Raw genomic sequence first — 24,246 nt, forward strand, 5'->3', positions numbered from 1 at the left:
TTTTGGCAGTCCTGCTTTTTCTCATCACCTTAAGTCCTGTTGATGCTCTTGCTATGGTAAAAGATCAAAATTACTAGTTTGAATACACATTGTAGATGTGACTTGGTTTATTTCTTGATGTTTTTGCAAATTTCTCTTTTGATTAGCTTGCTATTTCCATTGGCTTAGTGCAAACTAACAAGCTGGATTTGAATTTGATAAAAGTGCTAAGCTTCTTGGTTTTACAACATTAATGCCATCAATCTGTATGAAACTAAATAATTTCTTAAATATACTCAATTGGATTGGATCATGTGGTACATTTGTATGGATAATCACCTGTCTGGTTACATTATTTCATACCAATTAGCAAGCTGGTGGTAATTCATTTTGTTTCTTTGATCTAATTGGTTTAAGACACAACCCTTAGCTCTATTCATTAACTTTGATTTCCATTGCATGTAATATTTAAAGACATTTTAAACATCAAATAATGGATCATTCTGATTGATAGATTGACATTAATTTGATCACTGCTCTACATATTTTCCATTTATTACCTATTAATGCCTTAAATTATTTTTTCTGATTTGTGTTTGTCAGGTCAAATTAACCTCTCCTGTGTCTCATTCATATCCAATTTTGTTTGTTGGTCTGTACTCCTTCCTTATCCCCAGTCTTTTAATTGAGGGGCCTGCCCGCTTTTTACTCTAATTGAAAAAGGGCTCAGGCCTGAAACATTAGTTATATATCTCTACCTCCTCTGGATGCTTCAAGACCTGCTGAGTTCCTCCAGGATTTCTGCGTTTTTACTTCAATCACAGTGTCTGCAGAGTTTTGTTTCACTGGTTATCTAAGTAACAATTTCCAAATTTGCATACGACTGCCTCATCAAAACATGAACTGTATCAATGTTTTTTTAAATGAGAATATTTGTCTGAATTGTGATTAGTTTTCCCACATGCTAAACAGTAAGGTTTGAATAACAAATGAAGTATAGCTGTATAATCCAACACTGTGGTATGCATTATTGATATCACTCAATACAATTTGAAGTTGTTCAGGTAGCATTTATTAAAAGACTTACAAATCAAGACATTTTGCACATTCAGTTCTGATACATGTAAACAAAAACAAGTTAGCGAATTGTTTTTTTTCAAATCCAGCATGTTTATTTGTAAAGAAATAGTATCCAAATAAGAAGAATGACCAGTGGAGCTGGTGTACAAGTTTTCTTCAGAATGTATATGACCTAGAAACAATAAAAGTTTACTCAAGAATATTTTTGATATATCAAAAATGTAAAATTTATACTGAGCATACTTTACGACCAGTAACTGAGGATTCCAGCTTTAAACTCATTGTGAAGTAGCTGAAGAAGTCTCTTTCAATGAATTATATACCTGTAAAATCAAAAAGAAAATGATTTTGTATTTAATATTTAACCTGATGAACCTTTAACCTGATTGGATACATCAGCCCTATGTACCTCTGTAATATCTGGTCTCTTGTTCTTCTTTTCATTTAAACACTGCCTTGCCATTAAATACATTTTCTTAATTGCTGTAGAATTCCAGTCATGCATCTTTTTGTCAACATAATCTTCAATTGTCTTTTCTTCTTCCTCTATTTCTTCCTTGATATCAAGCTTTAGGATTAAAGATAGTGAAATTCAGATCTCAACTCTACTGAAAATAAATAGTTACACTATCAAATTGAATTCAACATAAAGTTTGATTTATTACTTTTTGCATAAAATTTAACACCATTGGACCATGTTAGTACAGTACAACTCTGATTAGCCAAAGTGGTCGGGACCAGGCCTATCTCAGATAAACTCTTTTTTCGGAGAACTGGCCATTTCTTTAAAAATAACCCAGTCACAACAGCCAATCACTTGTAAGTGTTTAAACAGCAAAGGAAAGCTTTTTAAGCATTAAAATAATGTTTAATTTTCACCAAAAAAAATTGCCGGCCGCCACTGATCACTGACATTTCCCCACAGAGGCCCCACTTGTGCCAGGAGCCTGAGATGCCCGGTCAGATTGGCTCCAAAAAAAATTTCGGATAAATGAGGATTTCTGATTTGTTTCGGATAACCTAATTTATCTGAAATTTTAAAAGTATTTCGGATAACTAAGGATTTTGGAGAACCTGATTTTAGATCATCAGAGCTGTACTTCACAGCATCAGAATTCATAGTTGTAGGATGTTGGGAACTAATGGTTATATTTGCTCTTGACATGGAAGGAGACCTGAGAGATTCTGACCAATCCTATTTCCCAACATTCTCTCACATATAGCTTTTAACAACCTTTTCTTCACACATCAGCCATCTACATTGGGTTTCATTTACAATAGCCAACTAATCTCACAACCAGGAAGTCTTTGGAACATGAGAAAACAGGACATGGAGAATGAGCAAACTCCACATGACAGCACAGAGGTCATCAACAAACCCAAGGTATGGAGCTGAAAGGCAGCTGCACAAACTGCTGCATTGCTGTGGAATTTCAAAACTGATAAGAACTAATTTTCCCCACAATGGACAAAACAAGTTGCAATAGTGCTCTCTCAGTTCTGAAAGTGTAAAATTGGAAATATAGAATTACCAATAGTTGTGGTTCACGATGCTCATCAACTGCTTTAAGTCCTGATATTATTTCTAGTAAGACCTACACAGAAGGACAAAGGTAGAGTTATTTATATTTATGTTACATCTTATAATGTGCCGAGTCTACGATATTAATCAATTTTTATTTCACTCTTGATGGATTACTTTATGGGAAATGAACAGAAATCCAATGGGGAAAAATAAAATCTGATAAGTCCTGGTCCTAATACTCCCCTGCAGGATACAACTGGGTTAATTTTCTTTCATTTAAAATATTATTTAAACATAATATATTAAACTCTGTTGTATTATTTGCCACAACAATGTGATATAATTTGGTTAATGTTAACATTAACTGACCTTAATGTAGTATTTGCAACTGTCATTTTTATAAAGATAAATTAAGATGTAATTTTCATTTCTAAAATGTGCAATCTTTATATCGAACCACATTTGAAAAATAATGTGTATGCTATGAAAATAATTATAGGGAACATCACTGAACAAGTTTGCTTTTACAATCGGTATTTAAAATAGAAATATTATTTTTATATAATGTTAATTTCCATGACTTTATTTTTCTAAAAAATAATTTTTATAACTTTTAACCTGATAAAGATGTTTATAAATCGCAGAAATAAATCACAATATAAATCATGCCATTTCTCATAATCAATAAAATGAATGTCAATTGAAAAGACATTTAAAAGTATGGTTCAAAAAGATTTTAGGTAGGGACTTACCGGGATGTGAAGTGAAGAGGTTAATGGAGGAAATACTTGGCAAATGATCATTGTTTTGAAAAATGGCTTGGAAATCAAGAAAATATTGAAAAAGTCTGGTTCTAATAATGCAATAATCACATATTTTAGAAGCGATAGGTTAAGCAGAAAGAAATAGAGTTGGATACTTTTTATAATGAGTGGATATGGATTTTCAAGATGAAATACTGTGGTTGGATACTTTTTATAATGAGTGGATATGGATTTTCAAGATGAAATACTGTGGATTGGATACTTTTTATAATGAGTGGATATGGATTTTCAAGATGAAATACTGTGGATTGGATACTTTTTATAATGAGTGGATATGGATTTTCAAGATGAAATACTGTGGATTGGATACTTTTTATAATGAGTGGATATGGATTTTCAAGATGAAATACTGTGGATGGTCTTATTCCATCTGAGACATATATATTAACACCAGCCTAACATGTACATCCAGTTGAAGGTAGTTTAATAGAATTGGACAAGAGGATTTGGAGGAGGATGTTACAGAAAAATGTGTTAAAAATCAAGGGCTAATGTGCCTTTTCTGAAACCTTTAAATGTGGTTCTAAAATTCCATTTTTGCCCAAATATCAATGGTTCAATAAATATTTAAAATGCTAGCATTCATAAATAAATAAATAGCTAGATAGATAAAACATTCAGATAGGATTTCTATTTTTTGTGTTCCAAAAGTTTGGAATAGGTCATATATATCCAATTCTGATTTAGCTATGATTTCAGTTCAGTTTTCAGATTGAGAGTCTTCAGCAATTTATTATTTCTGGTGGTGACACCACGAAGAACAAGAGGCTGTCAATGGATGACAGGATATTGTTCTGGTAAATTGATAAAAATTGGTCCTTCCAATGTTGAGAGATATAATCCAACTGCTATTCTGACACTAGAAGCAAGCAGTTCCGTGGACTTCTGGCTTTACAGATGACTAAATATAGAATTTTGGTGAGGGAACATTTGGTAGTGAGGGACAAGGTGATGATGTGGTATTTTTAAAGAGCAGATTGAGGGGACAGCTTAAAATGGGATAAAGAAGGGGGATTAAAAAAGAGGAGTTAAAAGAAAATTGGTGTGACATCCTAGAAAGGCAAGGAGGTATTTGGCAAGCTGAGCACAGCACAAGGGAAGAAGCTGAATGCTTTCATTTTAAACTGTTTATTTTTGTTGTCATTGAAACAAAAGACATGGCAAGGTAACTCAGAATTATGGAATGCACATTTTCTTCCATGGGAATTGCAGGAAGTTTTCTATATTCTGGACACAGCTGGAGTAACCACCAGCAGCGGGAATATCTAGAATTCCAAGTTATGGAGCTTGAACAACAGTTAATGTGGGTGCTATCTATTTTGCAAGTTTGCGTGGTTTGTGGATAATACACTTTTGGGGAAAATTGGCCATGTGGTTGATGGTGAGGAAGATGTCAATGGTTGTGTTAGAAATGAATACAACACTAATTTAATCAGACCTTGCACACAAAGCACGATTCTGGTCATCAAATATGGGGATGTGTCATTTGTATTGGAAAGTGTGTGGAGGTGTTTATGAGAATGTTGCTCAGATAGAAATTTTTAATTGCATGAAAAGACTGGGTAGATGGAAATTGTTTTCTTTAGAACAGAGGAATACAAGATTATAAACGCCCTAAATAAAGTAAATGGGAATAACCCATTACCCTTAGCAGTGATTAGATGGATGAGGGAAAAAAAATCTCACTTGGGATTGAAGGTAACCCTGCATAATGTGAACTTAAAGAGCTGTGACAGGGCTATGGACCAAAAATCAGAAAGAGAGGTTAAGCTGGGTAACCCTTTCATGATGGGTACAGAATATGATGGACTGAATGGCTGCCTTTGAATATTTTTTTTTCCCACTGAATTATTCATTCAGGTATCAGGAAAGAACTTAAGTACCTACCACTCCGAAGCTAAAAAGATCTGACTTTGGTGTAATCTCCCCACGTAAAGCCTCTGGAGCCATATATGCAGTTGTGCCTACAATTTTATCAGTTAACACAGTCTGTGTTAATTGTGATGAAGCTCGAGCAAGTCCAAAGTCTGAAATTTTAGGAACAAACAAAGCATCCAACAAGATATTTGCACTGAAAAACAAAATGATCAGTAAACAATTTGAGGATCTTCAATTTTTAAAAGAATACAAGTTTTAATAATTTTGTATTAAATACAAATGCTGACTTGAGTTTTCAGGATATTCTAAAATGAATACTTTTTGAATAGCTAAATTGAATTTCCATTGTATTTTAAGTTCAATATCCTACATTAAATACAGATCCTCAGAAATAAATATTGATTGGAAACATCGACCTAAAATTCCTAGATTTGTCAATGAATATGAAAACTCATGAGAATCATAAAACTGCAGATGTTGGAAATCTGAAATAAAAACAGAAAATGCTGTAAATACTGCAATGTCAGGCAGTTCTTGCCAAAAAAAATTATTGTTTCAGGATGAACATCCTTCCTTTGACAGTGGAATTGGCAGAAGGTTATGCCAAGTCTCTGTCTTGTTAGTGTTAATAGTGGCATTTTCTGTACAGTTTCCTTTAGTGGATGCCTCTTTGCAGTCAGAATTTCATCTGCAATACTCTCAAAGGAAGATGCCCACTTGAGACAGTTCCAGGAAATGAAGTGAAAACTGCAGGTCAGTTTCAAGATCTGAAGTAATTAAAGGCTGCAGACTTGGCCCCAGTGAAAATAGCCTTTGTACAAATGGGCCAACTTCATGTTTGAAAGGAAATTTTTGGGTCGAGTTGCAGTTATCACTTACAAGTAGCTAATCAGCATACTTTATTAATGCGTTTGCAGGTGCCTGATTAAAACAAAAATGTATCCAAATCAAAGTTAATGGAATATTGTTTTCTGTCAGTCAAGCAGTAAACTTCTGCCATAATTGGCAGCAAAATGGATTACTGTGTTCATGCCACACACTTTACATGTTTGTGACTTTAATTTGTGTGTTTCTCAATCATTAAACTACAGCTCCTTTATCACACAGTCAGACAAGAGTGGGTGTCTCAAGAAAGAAACCTCTATCATCAAGGACCTTCACTACTTATGTCAAACCCTCTTTCTCACTGCTATCATCAGGAAGGAGGGTACAGAAGCCTGAAACGAACACCCAACAGCACAAAAACAGCTTCTTCCCCTCCACCATCAGATTTCCGAATGGACAATGAACCACAGACACTCCCTCACTTTTTTCTCCTCTTTTGCACTAATTAATGTTTAAAGTAATCTGTTTATGGTAATTAATCTGTAGCAATTTTTGTACCTGTAATGTACAATAATGTTGCCATAAAACAATGTATTCCGTGGTACATGTTCATGACAATAAATTCTGAACTGTTAAGAATATAACAGCTATAGGTGTGAGAACAGGAGAATAGGAAGGTATGGAGCTTGGTTACAGCTACAATGACTATCTTACCTCCTGATTTCAGCTGCAAAATATCTCTTACCATTCACTGCATAAACATTTTCTTCTTGCATCCACACTATCATACAGTATATTAACAGAAAACTAATTTCTAGTAATATAACTACACTTCCATTCTTAACCTCATGGATCAGGCAAGAAGTCTGAAGGACAGTGAGCATTTAAATCGGAATTATTTTTTAAATCTTCCTCTATTCCTTTGATCGTTACGTCAGCCACATACTTCACTTACAGTATGTCACTTATTTAAGTCTTAATTCTTTTCAAATCCAAAAATCAGTATTTCTTGCTCCCAAGTGAAATATCTGTGGATTCATGGAGTCATAGAGCATGGAAACAGGTCCTTTGGCCCAACCTACTAATGTTGTCCAAAGTGTCCCACCCATATTAGTCTCTCCTCCTTGCATTTGACTTGCATCCTTTCCAACCCATCCTATGTATCTGTATCTCCTGCATCCACTTCTATATAACCACCACCCTCTTTACCTATCAAGTTCCTATTAAATCTCTCCCCCTCACCTTAAATCAATGTCCCCTACTCTGGGTAACAGACTCTATATCTATTCCTCTCATGAGATCACCCCTCATCCTCCTGTGCTACAAGGAATAAAGCTCTAGTGTGTTCAACCTCTCCTTATGGTTCAGGCCCTGAGTCCTGGTAACATCTTGAAAGCCATCTCTGCACTCTCTACAACTTGACAATATCTTTTCTATGGCACAGTAATAACAAAATTATATCTTTGTCATTCAAGAAATTTGATTGGCTAATGCCCAGTAGCTTTTTTTTTACAGGATAATGTCAGGCCCCTTTTGGAATTGTACATTCCTGGGATGATTTGGTCTGAATTGCACAGAATGAAAGCCAGATAAATAATCTGACATAACTTCATTCTTGTTCACACCACACTATAGTGGCCCTCTTAATGTTCAGCCTGCTCTCCAGGTCTGCTGTTCCACTGATAGACCACCACCATCTGCTGTCCTAGCCTATGGTTAGCAAGTTCCTCACTGAAAATACTAACCTCTGGTTCCCCTCCTCACTGACTGCTAAATTGCCAGCTCTCAATCACCCAAATTAACTAACTGTAGGTCCATGATCCTTACTCCTTTCTGCATATATTTGGATCTAAAGATTGTCACAGCCAAAGGGTGGTAGTGGGGACGAGCTCCCACTGCTACACAAGGCTCTTTATTGCATGTGCCTCAAACAGCCTCTGACAACTAGGTCCAACTCCTGGCCTTCACCTGTGCCATAGTACTTATGCCCAGCAAAGCTGTTCTCACTGACAGGAGAAGGGACAAAGGCAGGCCACTGGCAACTTGAAACCAGTTGCTCCAGGCAGAAGGGGCTTGTTAATTCATCTGAGGGAGGGAAAACTCACATTTCAAATCTCCGCTGCCTTGAGACTATACCCACTCACGGGAATAGCTTTGGGAGTACACCCTGAGGAAAAATCCGGAGTCAGAGTCCCAAAGGCGGCTGATTGCTGTACCCAGCACCGGCACGGCAACTCCTGCGATGTTGCTGGCACCAAACTGTATCGACCTTCGTCGTTCCTTTGTACCCGTCCAGTGGGAATCCCACTGCGTGGACAACATACAGATCTCCATATCAACACTGCCCTGGCTTGCGACCTGGAGAACTTTGCTTCAGGAGCGGTCAACCACGACCGAAGGGGGCCACAAGGATACACATGCACACACGGTATCTAATACACAGCAAGTAGTAGAAGTATTACGACAGGGAGACCTAGAGGTGGAGGTATATAGTTCCTTGAAGTAGTGACAGGTCATGATAGGAAAGGCGAAACACAGGCAAATGAATCAAATTCAAATTGTGCCGAAGTGTTGTATAACTAATTGATTAACCAACCTCTTCTACGATTACAAATGCTGAAATTAGATATTAATTTGCAATAAAAAGTAAAATGATACAAAAGGTCACTGACCTGAAATGGTAACCCTGCTTCTCTGTATAAATCCTGCCTGTTCAACTGAAAATTTCTAGTATCTACAGTACTTGATTTTGCATTATCTGGCTAACAAACGCATGCTGGTTAAAGAGAACAGTGAATATATTTTGCTGTGGAAAGCTTCTAGTGACTAATAGTTTCTTTAGCTAGTGGTTTTTCCAAGCTCTCTTTAGATAAATGACAAAAATATTCCATGAATACATGAAATGCAAACAAATATAGAAACATTCAAGATAATCTTTACCTTTTTACATCTCGATGTACGTGATTATTTTTATGCAAGTATTTTAATCCATTGGCTGTACCCAAAGCAATACTGCACCTTGTCTGCCAAGAAATTGGAGGAGTGTTATCCTGAAAGGGTTTCAGATTTAACTGTATTAATCAATGTGAATGTCTTTGTAGATCAATCATATCTTTAAAAATGAATAATCAACAATTTTCTGACTTTCAGAATCCATAAATCTAGTTACCAGGCATGCTAATCTGTCCAACAATGACCCATTGGACATGTAGGCATATACCAGGCAGGGGTGCTCCCAATCATTGGAAAAACCAAGTAATTCAACCAGATTTTCATGTCGACATCTAGAAATATATTTCACTCAATTACTATCCAGTTGAGAAATACTTACATTATGAATCAAAACATCAATAACTATTTCTCAAAACTAGACATACTTTGCTAATGTTTTAACTTCTTGAATGAACTGGTGTTTCAGCTCCTCAGGACTGATATTTTGGTGATGAGTTGTCTGTGGAAAACAAAAGAGGAGGTTTTTAAATCTGTTCTAATACTGATTTTTCAGAATCCTTTACACACCAAAAAGATGGGAAAGCAAAAATCCAGTCTCTCTCATATATTATAGAGAGAGTTATGCATCATATTATATTCGTCAAACAGTGGCAGCTTCCAGGACTCACTGTGAAGTTACAAATAGGTGTTTACTTCCAAAAATCAATATTAGCCCAGTGATCTTGCAGCAAATGTGCTGCACAAACCACTTAACTGCTTCATCTTAGAATCTGTTAGTCTAGCATCCAGGATAAGATTATCCTAGAAACAGATACAAACCTTAGAGAGGAAGAGGAGTTGAATTAGAAACTGACAAATGAATCTCTTTGTACATTGTGGAAAATTCACACTTGCAGAACAGATTCCATGTATAACTTATAGTCTCATATATTTCAATCTTAGTGAATTTTCCAGTCCTGCATTGAGTGATTCAAACAGAATGACCATGTGGCAACCTTGAAGTGATTTCTAGTACTTTTTGGATTGAAACATAACTATATTGCTGTAAGTTCCTCTAACTCCACCCAACTTTGAGAAGCTCTCTTTTGATACTCTCATCTGCTAAAAATCTGTTAATTTGTATTGGAAATTAAGTTAGCCTAACTTTTTAATAAAGTGAACTCTGCATTTTCTCTGGTCTATGTGTAATAACAAATTAAAAATTTTCCCTTTTCTTATTACATACAAAACACACCTGACAACGTGGCACTCAGTCGTCTGCATCCTCAAGTGGCAACTGGATTATGTATGTACTCATGATTTGACTCAGAAATAAGAGTTGCTAAGCCTGGGAACAGGACCTACAGCTTTTAATCTCTGAAGAAACTTGGAAAGTAATTTTCAAATTGGTTAATACCTCATCTTTTTGTGCCTACCACTCCCTCCGACAATTTAAAGTAGTAATAGAGCTCACATGTCCAAAGTCAAATGATCTTGTGTTTATATGGATGTATCTCCTCGTTGCGATAGATGGAATAATGGAGATGAATCATATGTTTTGGACATGCCAGAGCCTTGAGAAATACTGGAATGAAGTATTTCAAACTTTTTCTGTACTTTTTGAAGTTAATTTTAAACAGAATCTGATTTGCAGGTATTAGCTTTTACTTCTCTCGTGTCTAGGCGGGCAGTGCTGCTCAGATGGAAGAACCTTGTTCCACCTACTCACACTCAATGGCTATATGACGTCATGTCATGTTTAAACTTAGAGGTTAGATGCTCAATTTCAGATTTAAATTCAAATTTTCAAATACTGTGAGAACCTTTTATGAATTATTTTCGAAATCTCTGATTTGATACGAATGCAGAAGTGTTGATGTATTTGATGACATTTAAGTGTCCCCCCACCCCACCATTTCAGCAGGGAATATTAAGAATTAATTTTTTTTAGTGTATTTACAGGTAAGCAGGTCGATGTTTTAGTGTACTTACGGGTAGGCCAGGTTTCGCGAGGCCTGGCCTTGGTGGCAGCCATGTATTATTTGGCGAATGCTAGGACAAACAGGTAAGTGTACCTTCTAGGTCTGGGACAGCGGCGACACTCGCAGGGGTTAGGGGCAGCAGCGCTTGGTGGGGGGGGGTTAGGAACGGCAATGCTATGGTGGGAACTTCAAGTGGCATCCCGGGCAGGGGGGTGGGGGGGAAATCCCTCCCTAATACCAGGCTCTGGTGGAAATACCAGGCAGACAGTGGGGGATCCCTCCCTCCTGATAATGGGGGCAGGCAGCAATACCATGCTCTCCAAAATGTCACCCAGGGGTTGGGGGGGTCAGAAGAAAGGGGTCCTATATGCCATCAAATATGGCAATTTTATCACTTTGATAAGGAATTTTTTTCCTCTCTCTCTTTGCCAAAGTTTTTTTTTGGTAGTGGGTTTAGATTTTTTTAAATAATAAAAATAATTAAATATTACTGTAATATGTTTGATTGAAAATTCAGGGTACCTTGGATGTAATGGTATGATTTAAGTATTATTTTTTTAAACTTTCAATATGTATTCTTATCTATCCTGGACCTTCAACTTTAATAAAAATATTGAAAAAGGGAACTAAAACTGCTACAAAGTACTCAACCTAGACTCAGCAGAAGACAGAGCCAATTGCCTTACATAAACTTCCTATGAAACTTACAAATTAATGTTCCTATATTATTGATCTACAATATACAATTAAAAAATTAAATGACAAGCAAAATAAAGTTGAGACATTTAAATTATACATGATGAAGTAATACTCACTCCTGCCAATTTTTTCACAGCAACCACTCTGTTATTTATGAGGCCTCTATAAACAATTCCAAATCCTCCTTCACCAATCTTACTGCCACCACATGAAACTGGACGCTCATCAAAGTTGCTTGTCTTTTGCATCAACTCATAATAGCTGAAACTTTGAAGATCTGAAATACAAATGGATAAATGGTTCCAACTTAAGAATCATGATTCAATAGTTGCACCAAGTTCACGAACAGTTAGTACCCCTTTGCCATCAGACTTCTAAAGTACAAACTCTATTAGAGACTCATTTAAGAAATATGTATTTTCATTTGCACTGCCTTCTTATTTTCATTTCTTTTGTATACATATCTTTTCTTGAGTATTTTTTTTAAACTACTAATAATTAGAAACTCTGCCTGGCCCACAGAAAAAAAGAATCTCAGGGTTGTATGTTGTCATGTTTATACTTACAATAAATCTGACCTTTGAACTTTCTACATGTTTCTCTATACAGGTACCTTGTCTTTATTGTCTCTTCACCTTATTTTAACTTACTGGTGAAGGGCGGAGCTGGCAGGTTCCAAGCAGATAAATTAGCAGTGAGCTTGGTAAGTGTTCTTTTGAATCTCTCCATTGGCCAGTTAATTCTAGCCAATAAAAAGAGGGAAGCACAAGCAGAGTGGCAGTGAGTATCAACCAGAGTGTAGGTGGCTCAGGGTAGGAGCAGGACTGGGGCTTTGGTGAGCAGAGGCTGACAAGAAGGTGCAGGAGTTGAGGCCAGGACTTTTGAACTTTTTTTCCCTATTTCATATAGTGGGAATGGCAGGGACATGCTCCTCTTGTAGGATGTGGATTGTCAGGGAAGCCAACAGCATCCCTGATGACTTCATCTGCGAGAAGTGTATCCTATTGCAGCTCCTGACAAACTGAGTTAGGGAACTGGAGCTGGATGAATTTGGGAGGCAGCCTGGTCATAGCCAGGAGTTAAAAGGATGCTTTACAAGGTGTATAGGAGATAGGAGAAAAGTAGTTGGGTGACAGTCAGGAGAGGGAAAGCGAACTGACAGTCAGTGTAGGATATTGATGGGCTCTCTTCCAGAAAAGGTGGGACCTGTTCCGACAGAACAATTTGCACCTGAACTGGAGGGGGAACTAATATTCTTGCAGAAAGGCAGAGCATATAAACTAAATTTGATGGGGATGGGAACCACAGTACCAGAGTAGATAGGGGTGTGGAGGAGAAAAAGATGAAGAGAAGTTTGCAAGTAACATCAGAAGTCAAAGGGTTGTACATGGTGGAAATGTTCTCAGGTGCATCTATTTCAATGCAAGGAGTCTTGTAGGAAAAGCTGATGAGCTTAGGGCCTGGATAGGCATGTGGAATTATGATACCATGGCCATCAGTGAAGCTTGGTTGCAGGAGGGGCAGGACTGGCAGCTCAATGTTCTGGGCTTCTGTTGTTTCAGATGTGATAGAATGGGAAGAACGCATTGCTCGTCAGGGTAACCATCACAGCTGTACTCAGGCAGGACAGACCGGAGGGCTCATCTACTGAAGAATGGGAAAGGTATGACTATACTCATGGGGTTGTATTATAGCCCACCCAATAGTCAGAAAGAATTCGAGAGGCAAATCTGTAGAGAGATAGTAGGCAGTGGCAGGAAACAGGAGATTTTAAACTTTCCACATATTGACTCAGACTCCCATTCTGTAAAATGGCTGGATGGCTTTGAGTCTGTCAAATGTGTTCAGGAAAGTTTTCTAAATCAATATATAGAGGAACCAACATGTGAGAGTGCAATACTGGATTTCCTATTAGGGAATGAAATAGGACAGGTGACAGAAGTATGTCTAGGTGAACATTTTGAGTCCAGTGATCATAATGCCATTAGTTTAAAATTAATTATGGAGGATAGGTCTGGTCCTTGGGTTGAGATTCTAAATTAGAGAAAGGCAAAATTGAGGAAATTAGTAAAGATCTAGAATATATGATTTTCTGGAAAGGATATGTGAGTTGTGGAAGATGATCAAAGGTGATTTTCCAATCCACATCAGTCATAACAGATAGGATTCTTCTCTTGCTCAGTAGCTGAAAAACTGATGGTTGTTTGTAGACTGATCCTTGATGGGTTACTTCCTGAAGGGAGACCAGTGTGAGATAATGCTATCTATCTGGAAAATCTCTAATATCCGCTAATGCTGAAGCAAGGCAGAGTTAAATGAGAGAATATGCTAGTGTTATTTTGGAAATGGTACAAATTTCATGATTTAAAAATGAAATTGAGATACCAATGCCATTTTAACATTGCAAAAATGGTACATACAAATATCTTGATGGACTGTTTTGGATTGTGAATTTAACATAAATTTCACCAGTTGGTGATAGGTAAATGAAGGAAAATAATATAACTCATCTTTAAATGAATCATTTTTCTATTGGATTCCAGATTCCACTTTAATTTTTGAAAACTCTCTGACACAACTATTAATATCGACTTTGATATTGTTGGCTACATTATTTGTTTGTATACCATTTGAAGTATATCATTACAAAAGGCACAAGGGCTGTGCGTGTGTATACCCCTCTTTCTGAGAGGAAGTTGTAATGACGTGGAAAATACATGCATGCATATTAAAATTATGAAAGGTATAGATAGTCTTGACATAAACAGACTCCCCTGAGGGCAGGGACGGTTGGAACAAGAGGGCATGAGTTAAAGGTAAGAGGGCAAAACTTTAGGAGGAATATTAGAGGATGCTTCTTCACTCGGAGAGTGGTGGCAGAATGGAATGTTCTTCTGAATGAGATAATTGCGTCAGGGTCCCTTCTGTCATTTAAGAAAAGGTTGGATGTGTAAATGGAGGTGAGGGGGTTGGAGGGATATTGGTGGAGAGCGAGAGGATTGAGCTAGTGGAGTTGTTCAAGTGAACCGGTGCGGACTCGAAAGGCCGACATGGCCTGTTTCCGCTCTGTAAATGGTTATATGGTTATAAACTAAATATTTTACTTACTAGTTTCCACAGAATCAGAAACGAGGCATGACTGATTTGAACTGCCTCCCACTAAGGCAGTCTCCTGGGTCCTGCATTTTGTGTCATGGTGAGTAGGTTCAGGATCAGAAAACTGCTTTGTTGACTTACTTGCAGTATTACACATAGAGATATCAGTTCTTTCATTTGGTGAACAAGAAGGAATAGCTATTCGTACTTCTTCTGTTAAGTTAAATCATAGATTAGAGTCAACACAAATATGGATTATGATCTTTAGGATATGTTATTATTTGCTGTAATATAAACCATCAACTTCTTTAGATACAGACATCATGTAGATCAAGAGAACAAATTACTTCTTTCAATAAAATATATCAGGAATTATAAAAACAGAATTTACATAACTAAAAATTGGGAAATCAGATTTTCAAGATTAGTTTTGATATTAGTACCTCCAAAACAAAGATTACAAAGGAGATGTTTAACATCAACATGAAATACATCTTTCTTTTACACAATAGTTCAAGCATATAATGCCTTAATCACCATGGGATTTAAAAGGATATTGTGGATCATGTGTCTGCTTTCAATTTCCAGAAGAACATAACCCGTACTTTGCAGTTTCCAGAAAACTAATGCAAACTTCAGTCTTATTTATATTGCATTTTGAGGGTGATCTTGTCTGAAAAGAATTTGCATACATTAAATACTGGAAAATCTGAAATGTGAAAAGAAACAGAAAAAAAGCAGAAATATCCATGGGATGATTGATGAGATAAATAAGTGAATCTAGACACCACCATCGGTGAAAGCATCAACAATGTATCTATCCTCTCAAGCCATTAAGAATTTAGTACATATCAATTCTCATTCTATTAGATGTGAGAATAGGCCAAATCTGCTTAATCTCTCATGTCAAAACCACCATCTCCTGGAGCAACCTGCTGCTTTCCTTTATCACAATATATTCTTCAACCTACTTTGGAAATCAAATATAAAAAATTTAGGCTAATGTCAGATGTGCCATCACTTGGACAAGATGTTCAACTGAGATCCATTTACTTCTGAAGTCTCCAGAGCTCTTATTGCTAAAAATTTCCAAAGACTTTTCTTCCTCTGGATGAAGACATTTTTTCTCATCTCAGTCATGAATGGCCAACCATTAATTTGAAAGGGTGAAACCTCGTTCTAAGCATCTCTGTCAATGAAAATATTACATTTGGATTCACCCTGTCAATTCACTTAAAAATATTTTGTGTTTCAATCAGGTCAATTACCGTTGTTCCAAACTGAAGAGAGCATCGCTCTGTCACCCCCTTCCTAGGTATCAATATGATGAACCTTTCTGATACTTTCTAAGTTGCAATTTAATCTTTTCATGGCCAGCGGAGCTAGATTTTTTCACAAAATTCCAATTAAGGTTACTTCAGTACCCTCATCATTTACAGTGAAATGAAAATCCTTTTATAATCAAAGTTAATATATTGTTTCTCTTCAGTTGTTTTGCTTTATCAATATTAACTTTCGGAATCTCAACACCTTTCAATCTAGCAACAAAAAAAATTCACTTTAAATTTCAAATACGATTTGATATATGTATGTATGTATATATAGGGATATATATATTAAAAACTTGGATGAAAATATAGGGGATATGATTGGTAAGTTGGCAGACGACACAAAAATTGGTAGCGTTCTAGATAGTTGTTTAAAGGTACAACAGGACGTGGATTAGCTGGAACGTTTGGACAGAGCAATAGCAGATGGAATTTAGTCCAAACAGGATTGATAGTATATTTTGAGAGCAAATTCTAATAGGACATATAGAATAAAAGTCAGAGGTCTTACAAGCATTAAAGTACAGAGATCTTAGGAGTATTGACGTTCAGTTCATTATTTTTTGATGATTCAATTTTTATAAATGTCATTAAAATGAGATTGAGATAAATAAAACTCAAGAGAAGAATCAGAAAGAGAGATGACTAGGTCAGGATCCAAGAATATTTCATAACAATGGCAGATAAATCCACTAACAACAAAATAATAGATTCAATTACCTGGAAGCAACAAGCTAGCTGCAGCTAGGAAATTATTTTGAACTAGGATCTGTACAAGCTCGTGGATTGTGGTATTGGTCGTTCCCCAATCACACAAGAGTTCTGTGGTGGGGCTCCTTCCCATTTGAACCACTCCTTCAATTCTCCTTAAGACAAGTTATGCAAAATTAATTTGTTCAATAAGGTTTGCCACTTTAGCCTTGTTAATTAAGATCTGACGTAGTTTTACTTTACTCAGCAACAACTGAAACCACAACTAAATAATCTGATAATGCACTTCTAAATTTTAAAAAATTCTGTTGTGATTCTAATAGTACACTTCTACAAGCAAGTCCAAGTATTTAATAAAAATAATATTTAGTTAGTAACTTAGATTCAATATTCCTGATAATTCAGAAATTTTGTGCTAAAAATTAAACAATTAGAAATGCTATGTAAATAATATGGCAAAGTGGGAATTCAGTACCAAGATAGTCATACATCTCGAAATAAAAACATTCCCTCAGAAAAACACTACTAAAATTTCAGTTTGTCTCATAAGTTCTTGTTATCCATGGGGGGGGGGGAGATAGTGGTTCAGAGAGTGGACAACAAAATAAATTGCAGATAATATAAAAGCCTGTGACAATAACAAAATGGCTGCAATGACATACAACAACTTCTATCGAAGTATAAGCTTGTATGTATCAGTTTGTCCAAATAAAATGAAACATGTAAGCACTCCAGACCCCAGTCCAGCCATAAATCCTAACCCTCTGTGTTTTCAACTCTAACCCTGATCATAGCTGTATTTGCGTATTTTGAGCTACCCTAGATCCAGGCTTCAGACGTACACTTGACCCACACTCTGGCCACTGATATTAGACACATACCCACCCCTCACTCCAGACCCTATGTGCTCCCAACCCTGTCCTTGAATCTGACCCTGGCTCTGGCCACACTACTGATATTTCACTACTTATCTGCATAATACATCAAATGCAATTTATCTCACCGTAGGATTCACCCAACATCAGAGTTCTGCAGAACCAATGCTCCTAGTAATACAACATACAGGCCCACGGATAACAAGTGTATAATCACAAAGCAGGTTCAACTGGACTAATAAAATATAATTTTGAATTGCTTGAAAGCTGCTATAATAAACTGAAATATTAATAATGTCAAATAACATTTTGTCAAGGACAAATCTGCAATAAGAAAAAATACAAGCTTTTTATTGTATTTAAAAGTATCATGTACTTACAAATTTCTAGAGCTATAACTAGGGCAGTTGGTTGTAAAGGCTATCTTCCCAGCAAGATTCTTATTCTCACAGTTGTTTCCTGCTGGAAATTACTGAGGAATCAAATTAAGAAGTGCCGAGAGTTATTTTGACTACCTTATATGTAACTGGCTGTATCTTGGCTCTCCAGAAGGTTTTTTAATGTTTGCTGCCAACTTCTTCCATCCATCTTGTGGATCCAACATGTCTGAAAGTTGTCTAATAAGCTTATAATTCAAGGAACGAATGTATGATTTTGGGTTTAAAGATGTATTCATTTTTTCTTTACTCTGTTGGAAAATAAATATATATAATTTAATTTCACCGACGAAAAAGTCTGATAATAAGAGGACAGATTCATTTTGAGAAGAAAACAATCTTAATTTCTAGGTAGGAATATTACAAAGCTTGTTACATGCCAATAGTGATCACTTTATTAATATCACTTGCTAGGAGGTCGCTGGTAAGTGGTTCCCCATATGCTGAACTCAGAAGCTTGGAAATTGTTGTCAAAGTCCTAAGGTGATTACTTTCGACCGAAGTATCTCAGAAGAGCCATCAACCTCAAGAAAGGATTGGGGTGGGATGAAGGTTGGTGAGTCAAGCAAAACCAAAAGTTCCTTATAAGCACTGGAGGAGTGCTCCTGCTCCAGGCCCAGACAAGAACTTTCTGTTTTAAAAAAATGACACTGCTAACCCGAGTTCCTGTTTCTGATTAGTTTTTCACTGCTCCCTCATTCAAGCCTCTCTTTAAAATTGCATAATAGGCTCATACAATAAACTAAAAGCAGGATCTGTATGTTAACGAAGAATCCTGCTGGCTTCGTCAAGTGTCTTTGCTTTCTTCAATTTAAGACTGCAATTTTGGAATATGCTATCAGCAATTTTATATTGCACTAAAGGAAGTCAGGCCAAAAAAAAAACACGACCATTTCAACCACTCATCAGTTTCCCCACCCCCCAATTTTATATTGCACTAAAGGAAGTCAGGCCAAAAAACAACACGACCATTTCAACCACTCATCAGTTTCCCCCTCCCCCACCCCCACTCTAATCTGCTTTCTGCCAGACAGGCTGAACCAAAATTTGATTTCTCTTAGATCACTGCTTTTCCACCTCCATCCCTTTTTGGAATGAAGTGAATACTGAACAAATCAGGTTTGGGGACTGAATTCAAGAAGAAAAAAAATCTGGAAGGCAAAGACATCGCTGGTGATTTTGGAGCAATTTGAATTTAAATATGCTGAAGGAAGATTGAAAACTTGGCTAAATGGTGTATGATCAACAACCTCTCACTCGATGTTACCAAAAGCATGGAACTAATTGTAGACTTTAGGAAGGGAAAATCAGAGGTGTACAATCCAGTGATCATTGTGGTTTCAGTGGTGGATAAGGTGTGAAAATTTAGATTCCTGCGATTCACTAATCTCAGAGGTCTTTCCTAATGTACTTTGCCCCCTGCTCTACCCACTTTACCCCTATAACTGTGTGACTTGATACAACACTACTAGTTACAATGTATGGGTTTTCTCCTGTTTCCCCTCACAATTCAAAGTATATGGGGGTTGTAGGTTAATTGGTATATTTGGGCAGCACGTAGTCAGTGGGCAGAAGGGCCTGTTACCATGCCATATGTCTAAATTTAAATATGTTCTCTCTTTCAATCTTGTTATTGAGTTTTATAAAATAAGCACACATTGTATAGAGAACAAGGTTACTAAATAGGAAGAATATAAGTACATTTGCAAAAATAAAACAATTGCGATGCATCCCTTAACCATACAATGTTGTCAGAATGAAAAAAAGGAAAAAAAATAAAGAAAAAAAACTCTAACCCTCTAATGAAAAAACCTGTGATGTTTTGACATTAAAATTAAAGGTAGAATAGTTCTGCTGCATCTATAAAGCATCACTAACATCTACTTCCTCATGGGTTTGGGGAGGTTTGGTATGACATCGGAAAACTTGACAATCCTCTACAGATATGTAGGCCGGCTGCATCAACCTGGTGTGGGGCTTCTGAACAGAAAGCCTTGCAAAAGGCAGTGCACACAGCTCAGTATACCACAGGCAAAATTCTCTCCACCATTGAGAAAATTTACATGGAAGCAATGATCAAGGATCCATACCTCCCAGTACATTTGCTGTTCTTAATCAGGTTCAGGAACTGTTGCTATCCAAACACCATCAGTCTCTGAAACAACAGACTCAATCAGAAACTCATTTAAAGATACTTACTTTGCACACTATTTATTATTGAATTCAGTTCCTGAATCTGATGGCAGACGCATGCTGTTCTTGAACTGGGAGGTATTGATCCTTGATAATTGGACATTTTACACAAATCCAACAAACTCCCACAGCTACACCCTGTCACCTGTAAGAATGGCATTCCTTTCTCGCAATTCTTCTACCTCCATCGCATCTCCTCCCAGGATGGGGTCTTCAATGCCAAATTATCCAAAATGTTCTCCTTCTTCAAAGAAACGTGGCTTCCCCTCTCTACTACCACCAACTTGGCTGTCACCCATATGTTGTCCATTACACACACATCTTCCCTGAACCCGTCCAACTGCACACGGAACAAGGACAGGATTCCTCTTGCTCTTATCTTCCAGCCCACTAGCCTCTGCATCCAACATATTATCTTTCACCATTTCCACTAACTACCACCACCAAACACATCTCCAGTCTCCTCACTTCCTCCCTTCTCCACCTCCCACAAAGCTGCTACCTCTGTGACTCCTTCATCTACTCCTCCCTTCCCATCAATTGTCCCCCTTGGCACCTACTTCTGTGACTGCAAAAAATGCTACTCTTGTTCCCACACCACCATTTGGGGCATCAAACAGTCCTTCCAAGTGAAGCAACACAACATTAGTGAATCTTCAGGGATCATCTACTGCATCTGGTGCTCCCATTGTGGTATCCTCTACATCAGAGAGGCTGGATGAAGAGTGGATTGACTCATTGAACACTTCAGCTCGGCCCACTGCAATAGCAAGAGTCTCCCAGTGGCCTATTCCCATGCTGCCATGTTTATCCATGGCCTCATGCATTGCCAGACTGACACCACCTGCAAATTGGAGGAACAACTCCTTATATTCCTCTGGGCACTCTCTAACTAGATGGCAATAACATTGAATTCTCCATTTTCTTTTAGCCTGTCCACTGCTGTCTCTCCCCTTTCTCTATTCCTATTTCTCCTTTCCCCCTTGCTCTGTCTCTCCCATTCCATCTACCTCCTTTCCTTCACTTCTACATTCACAGAGCCATTCCCACCCCAATCAGTTTTCACCTGTCCTCCTATCCATGTCCAATTATCACCTTTTATCTGTTTGGCCTGTGCTCTTCCCTACTCCATCAGTCTTTTTTATTCAGGGACCTGCCTGCTTTTTGTTGATGCCAAAGAAGGGCTCAGGCCCATAATGTTACTTCCTATGGACACTGAGAAACCTGCTGAGTTCCTGTTTATACTACGATCATGGTGCCTGGTGACTTTCATCTTTTAGCCTCTTCTTGATGGCACAACTTTTGATTAACTCTGTTGTTATACAGTACCCCACTTTGAAATGTCCAGGTTTTAATCTGTCAATAGATCTGGTCAGCTTTTAGTATTTGAGAATAGGCTTGAGAGTGACGAATGAGGAAAAAGCACAGCTACAATGCAGGTATGCCAAATGAGACCACAGTTTATATTATTGCTCCAAATAATTCTTTTGAAGTGCGGTGGGCATCCTTCCTCACATCTTCACCTAAAGCCATGTTGCTCAGTTCCTCTCTCAACGTCTCTCTCTCTCTTACATTAAATCTAACTATTTTGGTTATTTTCTCCAGAAAGAAGTGCTCAAGGTGGGGAAATAAGGGTGTGGGGGGGGGGGGGGGGAGAGAGAGAGGGGAGAATGAGAAGCTTTTGATGCAAAGGTACACTAAGCTGCATTTTAAAATTACAGAAGTAGTGCTTTGGAGGAAGTTCCAGGATTTGGACTCAATGATAATGAAGACCTGATAATGAGACCATTTACAAGTGTGATCCGAAGATGATTCTGTAGGTTATGGTGTTCTGCCTGTTGGAGCACTGCTCCAAAGGGTTCTTTAAAGTGGTGTGTGAATGGGAAGAAAAGGTTAAGAACCACTGCCCTAAAATCTGGACGAGGTTGATGAGAATTTTTGGAGAGTAAAAATAGGATTATTGTTGAGATGGCATTAATAAGAGGTTGGTGAGCCAAAGGGTTGAGTTTATGTCCAGGGCTAACTTGATTTCCATGCTTCTTTCAACACTTTGACTCCAGGTTTACACTTTTCTTGGACAACGATCAAAACTGACCTAATGATTGCGTCCAGCCTTTGGTCCAGATTTCGCACATCTTTAGCTGCTTTCAGATGCAACGGGGGGGGGGTTCTTGGAGCAGGATATTAAACCTCCTGGAGAAGGGTTCGGTGGGCCGGCTTCTCCCGTTTCAGATGGCCATGATGCAGCCGCATGCGGCTTTACAGCCACTTGAAAGGGGCTTTCTTTCCCCCCCACCCCTACCCCACACCCCCACCCCACCCCACCCCCACCCCCCACCCCACACCCCCCACCCCACACCCCACCCCCCACCCCACACCCCCACCCCACCCCCACCCCACCCCCACCCCCACCCCACCCCCACCCCACCCCCACCCCACCCCCACCCCCACCCCAATCTCTTGCTTCCTGCATCCAACTAGGTTGGTCTACGATTACCAAACGAGAGTCTGGGCTGCGAGTACGAGATATACTGCAGTCCTCTTGCATGTGACAGCATCTCCGCCACTTTCATGGAGTCTGCTCTGCATTCCTTCTTTTCTAATCATTCGAATTACACGTGCAACATTGCAAGGTCGCCGGATACTTCCTCTTTGGGGGGGGGGGGGGTTGGGGAGCAATGGCGAAGCATTGATATGACAGTCAGTTACCACCAACGGGGGCCGAGCACATCGCCATGAGGGCGACCATTTGCCGGTTCACGGAGCCCCAACTGTCCACCTCCCCACCCGGCGCCCGGTTACCATGGTAACTCTGGGCCGGTCTTACCGCTCTCAGAGTCCCTCCGACCACAGCGATCGCGCAGCCTGCGTCACTTCCGCCGACCGAGCCGCGTCCGTTTCCGCTGTGGTCGAGTCGCCTGTGCGTGGACTTCATGCTGGGAAATGCAAGTTACTTTCTAAAACATTGGATCGTTTCCAAAATGCTGGCATGTTCTTCACATTCAGAACAACGATCCTGGGAAAAAAAAGAGACCGTGTGGAAAATAGGCGGAGAATTAACGCTGCAAGTTGACGACCGCTCTTCAGAACAAGGAGAAATGAGAGATCAAACATGTGTCAAGTTGCAGTGAACGGAGGGATATTGTAAAGACCACGGGAAAAAGAATGGCTGAGAGAGAGAGAGGGCAATGAAGTCCTCTTAATGATATCTGATGTGAGATTTTAAATGGACTGAGATGATCGCTTAATGATGTAAATTTGAAATACCTGTAAATATAGACACTGGGTATGCTCTGTGGGTCAGGCAACGTCTGCGGTGATAGTACAAGTTGGCTACAATTCATCAGAACTAGTTGGTTAACTGAATGGTGAACTGAGAAACACCCACATCATGTAAAACCCCCTCAAAATCTTGTTTCAATTAGATCACCTTTAAACATTTACATCAGCCTTGCCGATCTCTTCAACCCTGGAATCAACCGTGTGAACTTTCTCTGCACTGCCTCTAGTCCAGGGTGGAAGTCGACGCTTTGAACTGCAGTTGGAGAATATTCATGTTATTAGACTCCGTTATCTTTCAGTTGCGTTGAGTTTCTAATGATCCTGACGTGGAAAAGCACGTGATGAAGCCTTCAAAATATCAGGTTTGAATATCTCTTTTCTGAAGAAGCATAAATATCAGTTTGTTAATTGCAAAAGAGGCCAAATGAACAAGTGCAATTAAACATAAACTTTAAATTGTACTTCTCAACCTCTGGTCTTTGGACCATCAGTGGTCCATAAGTTTATTGTAGGTGGTCATCGGTGATGCTGCAAAGACAAAAGTAAACTTGACAAACAAAAAAGAAAATTCTGAAATAAAAATCTCACCAAAACAAATATG

At 38.2% G+C, this 24,246-nt stretch overlaps 2 protein-coding genes and 1 long non-coding RNA gene across 24 annotated transcripts in view; 2 read left to right on the plus strand and 1 right to left on the minus strand.

Moving 5' to 3' along the window:
• The window catches only part of LOC138746094 (twinfilin-1-like), a 42,122-nt gene extending 31,892 nt beyond the window's left edge, over nt 1-10,230 (plus strand). For 4 of the 12 annotated variants that reach the window (XM_069903921.1, XM_069903926.1, XM_069903935.1 and 1 more), the window contains 2 exons: nt 2,312-2,443; nt 6,394-6,590. In XM_069903921.1, the coding sequence (XP_069760022.1) occupies nt 2,312-2,443; nt 6,394-6,507 (246 nt within the window). In that variant the 3' untranslated portion in view covers nt 6,508-6,590. Of the gene's footprint in view, nt 1-582; nt 1,565-2,282; nt 2,444-5,935; nt 6,040-6,377 lie in introns of those variants that run through there. The other 8 variants (XM_069903924.1, XM_069903931.1, XM_069903929.1 and 5 more) reach the window with 8 other exon arrangements.
• Nucleotides 1,029-23,291, minus strand: LOC138746093 (interleukin-1 receptor-associated kinase 4-like). Of its 6 annotated transcripts, XM_069903918.1 has the most exons (13): nt 22,861-23,180; nt 20,261-20,325; nt 18,249-18,421; nt 16,868-17,013; nt 14,832-15,032; nt 11,840-12,000; nt 9,489-9,562; nt 9,281-9,395; nt 9,052-9,161; nt 5,296-5,479; nt 2,592-2,654; nt 1,469-1,627; nt 1,029-1,382 (listed from the first exon to the last, which is right to left on the minus strand). In XM_069903918.1, exons 2-13 carry the CDS (start codon nt 20,270-20,272, stop codon nt 1,338-1,340), a joined length of 1,443 nt encoding a protein of 480 aa, XP_069760019.1. In that variant the 5' UTR covers nt 20,273-20,325; nt 22,861-23,180; the 3' UTR covers nt 1,029-1,337. The 6 variants fall into 6 exon arrangements, with proteins under 6 accessions (XP_069760019.1, XP_069760017.1, XP_069760016.1 ...); XM_069903916.1 differs by lacking the exons at nt 20,261-20,325; nt 22,861-23,180 and adding an exon at nt 23,191-23,291 and having other exon boundaries at nt 9,052-9,134; XM_069903915.1 differs by lacking the exons at nt 20,261-20,325; nt 22,861-23,180 and adding an exon at nt 23,191-23,290.
• Nucleotides 23,209-24,246, plus strand: part of LOC138746097 (uncharacterized) — a 158,172-nt gene continuing 157,134 nt past the window's right edge. For 4 of the 6 annotated variants that reach the window (XR_011346698.1, XR_011346694.1, XR_011346697.1 and 1 more), the window contains exon 1: nt 23,220-24,007. This is a non-coding gene — a long non-coding RNA (uncharacterized lncRNA). Of the gene's footprint in view, nt 24,008-24,246 lie in introns of all 6 variants that reach the window. The other 2 variants (XR_011346696.1, XR_011346695.1) reach the window with 1 other exon arrangement.

The sequence above is a fragment of the Narcine bancroftii genome, chromosome 11 (assembly GCF_036971445.1).
Source record: "Narcine bancroftii isolate sNarBan1 chromosome 11, sNarBan1.hap1, whole genome shotgun sequence".
NCBI lineage: Eukaryota > Metazoa > Chordata > Chondrichthyes > Torpediniformes > Narcinidae > Narcine > Narcine bancroftii.